Below are 8,503 nucleotides of genomic sequence, written 5' to 3'. Positions count from 1 at the left end.
CTTGACTAGACCTTACCAACTCCCGCACACAGAGAAGCTAGAAATTAAGAGAAGATAAAGTCATACTTCTTAATTATCTTTTTGTGTCATCACTAACACCAATGATACAGTTGTGAAAATCTCATTCTAATCTAGTAGCATTTTCTTATCCACTCTGGAGTTGTCAGTAGCACAAAATAAAAGTACTGGGGTGTAAGACTCTCTTGGGATTAAAGTAGTTTTTAAATGGCATAAACCCACTGTGAAAGCAAAAATATGGTGGAAATACTATATCCTGCTACAATGGAAGAAAAAAATCAAACCAACCAGTAACAGTGTCATTGTCTGGTTTTTCCCAGTCCAATATGACAAAAGTTGGACAGCCCTCAACGGTCACCACTGTGAGGTTGGTTGGAGGATTTTGTGGAGGACGAGTAGGTTCTTCCCTGATGCCAGCTTCTTCTTGAGGAAAATGTTCAAGAGAGCTTGTGATAGAGCAAGGCACATCTTCATCTTTCTTCATGTACTTCACATGGGGGGCTACGAGCAGTAGGAAAGAGCTGTTATTCAACACAGAGTGTTTTTGCAAAATGTCAATGCCATTTCACCTAGTGCCGAACTTCTATCTCAGGGCAACAAGTAAAAATCTGCACAAGTCAAAGTTAAATGTACAACACGAAACCCCCATATATTCAATATTGTTGTTAGACCTGGAATCTGCATTGCCTTGAACACCTTCCCATTTGCATTACTGATGAAATACCACTTCAAAGGTACAAGTGGGTGATACACACTGTTTGAAAGAATTAACTTCTGTCATAAAATCTATAGTAAAATGTCACTACAATTCTATTTGCAGCTTTTGAGCACTGTGCTAATACAAAGGTGTTACGCCCATCACCATTTTGTTTTCCCAGAAAGAACAACAAGTTTAGTCCAGAGTCATTCTATCATTAAACTTGCAGTTCCGAAAGTGACTGGCAAAATCTTAGCCATTTTCAGGGGTACAGGACAAAATGTTGAAACAGACCATCTGAGGCAAACATTTTGTACTCTGCATCAAAATTAGGAAGATTACTGAAGACAAACACATTAGTTCTAAAATTAAAACTTCTACTGGATGTAAACAATAAGATCTTGCAAGAATGGCAGTGTCTTCAGAGATACAGCCTCTTGCCAGGCCAAAAATAAAAAAATCTGAAAAAAACCTTTTGGTACAAAAGCACTTCTTGTCATCCCACCTTGCTAAATTATTTAGATTACTGCAACAGCAATAACTTGACTATCATCTAGTCTAGTGTATGTTACCAAATTACTAGACTATCTGAATGTGCATGCCCTGGAATGGCAGGTGAGGCACATAAGATGGGTGGATTTCCCTTATGGCAATCTGTGCTGGTATTGGTGCAATACCTCTCCAGGTATTGCAAGCCCATAGTAAGATTTTGATTTGGTTTGGTGAAATGTGATCAGTGTGCAGTTGTACTACTGCTGCTGTGCTGCTACTACTACTACTACTACAGGAAGTGCCACAACATGTTTGTGGGCAAGACCGTAAGCTAGGAGATGGTAGCAGGAAAGACAGTAGAAGTAAAATTTAGTGAAGGATATTCTGATGTCTGCACTACAGCCTTTTCACCTGACACTAAAGTAAAACAGAATCAAATAAAGTTGTGGCCTTTGAATAACCAAACAAGGTAATTTTGATGCAAGATCGATTACTAGCTTCCCCCAAATAAAAATAACATGGCTATTGAAATCCTACCTTGGTACCTTGGTTTGCCTGAAGAATCTGTTTCTGATGTAGGACTTGAGCTGAAGACAGTTGCATCAACTGTGGGAAACACATTTTAAATTTAATTTGCAATAAATATAAAGTTTCAGTGTTAGAACTGCAGCATTGGCATTTTAAATCATGGCAAATCTCTTGCATGGTAGACCATTGCTGACAGATCTGTCTTTTCCCTTAAGGACTCCATCTTGGCTATGATGCTAAGTAAACCTCACGCTCCCCTACTAGTATGAAGATAGCCATAATCAAAATGGCAGACTTCATGACTGCTGCTGGATTCGGTTCATGCAATATGCACAAAATGCTCTTTAGACTTTTTAAAAGGATCTTTTTGCACTGTGCTGGCTGTTTAGCTTGGAGCTTGTTTCATCTTCACAGAATATATAGAACTATTATGCTGGCACATAAACTTCTCTAAAAATAGAGACAAGGAAATCACAAATTCTGTCTCAAGAGTGTACAAATTCAACAAAATTTGAAGGAAATTGAAGGCAAGTACACTGGTGAACAGAAATGTGCTAAAGCGTTCGGGATTCATGACACTGGTGTTGTGTTAAATATCCACTATACTGAACAGAATCTTCTCTTAGATGCAAATACTATAACGGACCTCAACAGACAAAACACAACATATTCACGAGCATTTTTTAATAAATCTGGCATCCAGGTTGCTTTATGGAGCACTAAGGCTCATAATGAGTTCATGATCATTATATGGAGACAAGAATGTCAATATTATTATAGGAAAATTAGAAACAGCATAATTTATGACAATATATCTAGAGCTGCATATTTGGTCTCAAAAATTCTAAGCACATCCTCCTTCAAACCCATTCCTGAATGCTACTTAGAGGACACTTCGGTCTGAACTTGTAGTTACCTCTCAACAATCATGTTGTGCACCATCAGTCACTATCAAATAATAATTTGAGTTTATGACATGCGCAAAAATAAATGTTCATGAAAAGCAATGCGTTACCCACTCCCTTCACAAATTTAAAGTAGCCAATGAATAGTATTGAAAACCTGCGAAGCATGTATCGATTTCTAGAAAGATGGAAGGGCCATCATGTTCTCATTTATCAAGGTATGTATCAGAAGACAGCCTGATGAACTCAGTCAAAAAGTCACAAAGTGGCATAAAGGAAATCAGTATCACTCCAGACAAAATACATCTTATATTAAGTGTACTATCATCAGTATAGTTCAGGGAAAGGAAGCAAAAGGAAAAAAAGAAAAGAAACCTTTATATTCATGGGAAAAAAAGAATTAAAAAAAAGAAAGAAACCAGAACTGCCTGTAATATGCTTACCATACTCCGGAGTTGCAAAAGCTGTTGGTGTCTTGTATGACATTCCTGTCCTCACAGGTGGTGTTGGTCTAGCGGGTTTAGCTATTGTGACAGAAGAAACTTGTGACAACAAGGCATTGTTATTTAAAAGTGAAACAGCTTTCTCATTTTCTGACAGAAGTCAGATTTGTGACAACTGTTTCATGAAACAAGTATTTTCATTTAAACTATGATATTCCCCCGAAACTTAGCCAACAGCTTGCAGTTGGATTTAGGAAAGCTCTGAGTTGTCCTTATTGCCAATATAACCTACCCGTGAAACCCAGCAAAGAAATTCTTTTCTACTTGGAGGCTGTCTTGGAGGACTCTGGTCAGCAAGACTGTGACCTGGTTTAATGCACTGAACCATCCTACACAGGCTGGTAAAAAAGATGCAAAATGTCCAGCACTGACATTTCTGTTTCTCAAGTAAAAGAGCAGATTTCTTCATGAGTTGTAAGACAGAATAGCTGAAGGCAGCAACTGAAACTTGGATTCTTTCCTCAAATATAGGTAAGGTCCTTTCATTTCTTCTCTCAACACAACATAAATATTAGCAAGGCTGGAGCTGGAACATGTATAATGATAAACACTGAGTGGTTGGCACTGAGAATTTAACCACAGAACACTGCTGGAGCTTCAACTAAATGAAATTAAGATGCACTTCAAGTGAAGGTAAGAAAAATGCAACCAAGTCCAAGATTTTCAATATTTATAACTACTTGACCCAAGGGAAAGGGCTTTCTTTCTGAACTGATCTGTTCTGTAGTAGGCACCATAACTTTGAAAAGCAACAGATTGAAAGAGGCAATATTATCTCCATCTCCCATAATTAAAATTTTTTTAAGATTATGTGACATTGGTTTTATTCCTCAACTGTTATCACCTAATAAAGAAATCATGTTTCTAAAAGGCAAACAACCCATGGCGAAGGATGTCTTGATTGTTTTCAAAATAGATGTAAAAGACAAGAATAGCATTCACAAAACACACAGATGTTCCCAGATAACCCCTGCATGACTGTGAAATCTCAACCCCTCAAAAGTCAAGAACTACAGAATGCAATTACCTTCCCTGCATATATGACATAGAAGAACATGGTGACTGAAGGCAGAACTCTGGTAAACCAAGTTTAAAACAACAAATATCCCTAACTTCCATTAATTTCCTTAATAAAGTGGAAATTTATTCAGATTCTCACTAGAGTCCAGTTTCACAGAGGTTCTGGAACTCGCTTGTTTCCTTTTCATTCAGGAGACTCAAAGTCTGCATAGAGAACTTCCATATTACTCGTCCACTGGATGAGTAAGATGCAAGTAAGGCATTAATCACAGTGTTAATGAGAAAGAGAAACAGGGCGGAATTATGAAAGGGGAAATCCAAGAAGAACACTGAGGCAAATTTTTCCTGTTAGTAGTGTGGAACAGTCTCTCTAGGGAACCAGAATAATTATGATGTTTAAAACTAAGCTGGATAAAACACTAGGAAACACAGAAAAAGGAAAATCTGCTACTGGCCCCACAAGGAATAACCAGATCATCTAACCCATTTATTCCATCTTGAATGCCTAGGAAGGTATTGTAACTGCTGACTGTCACATAGCCTGGCCTCCAGTGTACGGAAAAAGGGTGAGATTTCAAAACACTGGTAAATTAATTAGATACTTAATGGAGAAAATTATCATAGACCTCATTACAAGCAAAAGAAAGTGTATCAGGTTAACATTTTTTTATGCTACAGCTTAAGACTGGTGTCTTACATTCTTCTGTTGTAGCTTTTACTAAGGAAAAACCACTCATCAACTGCAAGTACAAGACACAGTAGTTCGATCTTGGCCCTGCCACTGTGTAAATATACAGCTTGTTTCATCCAGCCTGGAGATTCTTGCTTCTAATCTGCTGCATACAAGACTAAAGAATTACTTAGGCCCTTAGTGCCTTCAGAGCACACAAAGCCTCAAATGAAACAAACCAGCAAAAGCCAACAGGAAATAAAGCAGAGCAAAGACCTTTATATTTCCGGTGAACTATAGAAAGTAATACAAAGAGTGAAGCACTTCTTGTGATGCTAAGCATAATGAGATAGTGGTTTCTGACTACCTGGAATGTTAGCCTAAGGATTCTTATTATTTCTGTGTGCTCTTTCACTGACACTGAGAAGCAGGACTACTGCAGCACCGGAATGAAGCTAAACTCTTTGCGTATGGAATAATTCCGCTTTCTCTACCTCCCAGTGAAGTTAGTTTCCTGGGTGCCTATTAGCTCATTATTTGCAGTGGTTTATGGATGTGCCATATATGTGGCACGGCATTTCTTTTCGAATAACTGGTTGGGTGTATGCATTGAAGCATAATATTCAATATCTCCCAACTGACACACACATTAAATAACTGCGTATGTTATTAGCAGACATGAGATATTCTTAAGGTTGATCTTCTTAAAGGATGACTTGCATTATGCTATTTTGCTTTCAGCTCCCTTACTAGGGATGATTTTGACATAACTAGGTTAGGAAAACAGAGCTTATGTATGAAGACAAAAGACACAAGGTCCGTATGTTCCAGAAGGCTAGTTTCTATAGGTATCACAGATTAAAGAAAAAGAAACTGTACTATACAATTCTCTTATACTCTTGTAGTAAGTTCAGTACTATCTCACACATAATAAAATACTTATGCTGAAAAGGCTGAAATACCTCGACTCCCTGGTTTACCAGTCACAGTGTTTGGAGGCAGAGGTTTTCTTCGCATCTGTGTAGGCATGGCAGGATGTATAGGCGGATGCTGAGGGCCAGGCGATGTAGTTACTGAATGACATTACAGAACAGTGTTATTCGTTATTTAACCTCAAATTAAAAAGAATCAGAAACCCATTACAAGTTACATTCTGACTTCTCAAATAATGTTTCCTGTCTGATTAAGTACCAAAAGTGGAGAGGTGAAGTTAGGAGCTGAAATAGACTGTATTTTCATCCTTAAATTCTGTGGAGAGCATGTGCCATGGAGTTTTAAAATGAGCTTAACTGAAGAAATGTAGTTCCTTTGGGATTTTATACAAGTGTTTCAGAGATTCATTTTCTGCATAGTTACACATTTCTGTCAATGGTAATTTTCTGTCAGCCAGCAGGACTCTTCTTCCCACAGTAAACACCACCTTGGTGTACTTGGAACCATTTTCAGTATCTTATTCACAAAACTTCTGAACTTTTCTATTTTCTAACTGATAAAACCAGTCACCCTCAGCTTGAAGCAAAAGATGCAGCAAAAGGAAAATTATCATCTAGGACACCTTATTCTAAACCTTTCAAAAGTGAAAAGAATAAAAAAAGTCGCTGTGACTTAATGCACTGACATGGCTAGAAACAGTTCTGGTGTTCGAAACTCCTGAAACACCCAACTAGGTTGTTTCAACATGCAGTTCCAGCCAACATCTATTAAATTAATCTGGTAAGGTCCTTTGGCAGTGAGATCTCAAAGTGGAACCTAAGTCTTTTAACTGATACTTACAAAACATTTTACTGTATTTTCCAGGCAATTATAAAGGATTTTATTATGCAAAAGAAAGGCAAAGATTTTTCTTCCACTATTGACCTTTGCACTTCTTTCCTTAAAAAAGAAACAGGAGATATGTGCAACACATTTATGTAACAAAAGACTTTTTGTACCTATCAGGGTAAAATGCTCAAGAGTAATATAATTCTTAAAAGGCTGCCAATGTCAGCAAATACGCAAGATGCCTGATACTGAGTTACTGGCCACACAGTACAGAGTACCTCAGGCCCTACATATCAGACCTTAGTTTATCCCATAAATAGAGTGACTGTGGGCGAGAAGGGAGCAGATCCAAAGACTCATTTGGGGGAGCTTTTTTAGAAATATTTACAATATACAAACAGAAACACCTCCATCTTCCTCTGCTCCTTTTTCTTTTGGACTTTTGCAGTCACTTATAAAACATACAGTTCAGGAAGATGTAATGTTTTTGAAAACAGCATTTGTAGGTTTCATATTCATTCTTAATCCCCAGATGGAGATGAAAAAAAAAATGCCTAAAGACCTGAAACAGGATAATAAATTTTTCTATATATGTCATCATACCCTACATATTACTACATGGTATTACCCTGCTTTAATTGTCCCTTTGCCCATATTTAAGAAATGGGATTGTCTGAGATATTTATGGGATAAAAACATGCAGGCATTGACTTGACAGAGGTTTCTATCATACCTTCTGAACAACACAACTGCAACAGTTACACACAAGCCAAAATAGCCTATCCAGTGGACTGTGTCACGGTTGAATCTACTGTACTGCACTCTGGAAAAACAGAAGTCCCTGCTCTTCCCTTCTACTACTTCCACAATGATTTGGGTGATGGTCTATGGTGCTACCAAATCTAATTAAGCTTGGACACAAAATAGAATTTAGGAATTTTGTGATAGTGTAGATTCTTGCAAGGACAGTGGCGTGGTGAACTATTAGGATTTGTTTAATCTCAGGGTTCTTTCTGGCCCGGGAAGGTATTTCCTTGACTCTATCACTCTTCATGAAAAAGGAGGGTGTGCAGCCTCTTAACACATCAAGCTCAATTCTTATGTGCTGTGATCGATCTTTTAATTTCTCATAAGTAGCTCAGATGTAAATTTTTCACCTAAGACACACTACATTTTCAGAAAAAGCAAATGTGTCTAAAAGCAAAGTCAAATACTCGCTAACTTACAGCAATATCTGATTAATCAGCCTCACCTCTTTGTCTGGTATGATCATGGAATAGATCCTCCTGGAAGCTATGTCAAAGCATATGGATGACAGGAAGATGATTAGAGACAGCCAACAAGGCTTCACAAGGGCAAGCCATGCCTGACTAAGCTCATGGCCTTCTGTGATGGAGTGATTGTGTTGGTGAAAAAGGAAAGAGCAAATGATGTCATCTATTTTTACTTCTTCAGGGCCTTTGACAGAGCACCACACAACATCCTTGTTGCTAAATTGGAGAGATATGGGTTTGATGGATGGGTTTTTCAATGAAAAAAGGAATTGGCTAGGCAGCCCTGTATAAAGGCTCGCCATCAATGGCTCTGTGTCCAGACGTAGACCAGTGTTCTGGGTTAGAAAAGAAAAACGGATCAAAAAAATAACTGGTTTGTTTTAAAATGACCAATCGTGATGTATTTCTCTCACTTATGCTTGCACATCTCATTGGTTGTGAAAACTTTGGTGGGCTCTCCATTGCTTTAAAAACCGTGCACAGGACCAGGATGCTTCTGGGGGAGAGGGAGTGGAGAACGGTGGTGTGCTGGCGACAGGCTTGCTCTGGCTTGCAGCTTGCTTTTACTTTCTCTTGGCATGCTGCCTGTCCCTTCTCTTCCTTTTCTTCCGGTCGGTTGACAACTGGCTAAACAA

General features: G+C 38.2%; 1 protein-coding gene across 1 annotated transcript in view; it reads right to left on the bottom strand.

Annotated features, from left to right (window-relative positions):
* Nucleotides 1–306: 306 nt before the first annotated feature.
* The window catches only part of LOC104502226 (target of Nesh-SH3-like), a gene marked incomplete at its 3' end in the record, with an annotated part of 8,626 nt that continues 429 nt past the window's right edge, over nt 307–8,503 (bottom strand). The window contains exons 2-5 of the mRNA XM_010146170.1: nt 5,796–5,906; nt 3,084–3,164; nt 1,745–1,813; nt 307–519 (exon numbers count right to left, since the gene is read on the bottom strand). Of these exons, the coding sequence (XP_010144472.1) occupies nt 307–519; nt 1,745–1,813; nt 3,084–3,164; nt 5,796–5,906 (474 nt within the window). The remainder of the gene's footprint in view (nt 520–1,744; nt 1,814–3,083; nt 3,165–5,795; nt 5,907–8,503) is intronic.

The sequence above is a fragment of the Buceros rhinoceros genome, unplaced genomic scaffold (assembly GCF_000710305.1).
Source record: "Buceros rhinoceros silvestris isolate BGI_N320 unplaced genomic scaffold, ASM71030v1 scaffold11942, whole genome shotgun sequence".
NCBI lineage: Eukaryota > Metazoa > Chordata > Aves > Bucerotiformes > Bucerotidae > Buceros > Buceros rhinoceros.
This window is presented reverse-complemented; position numbering and strand designations above follow the sequence as displayed.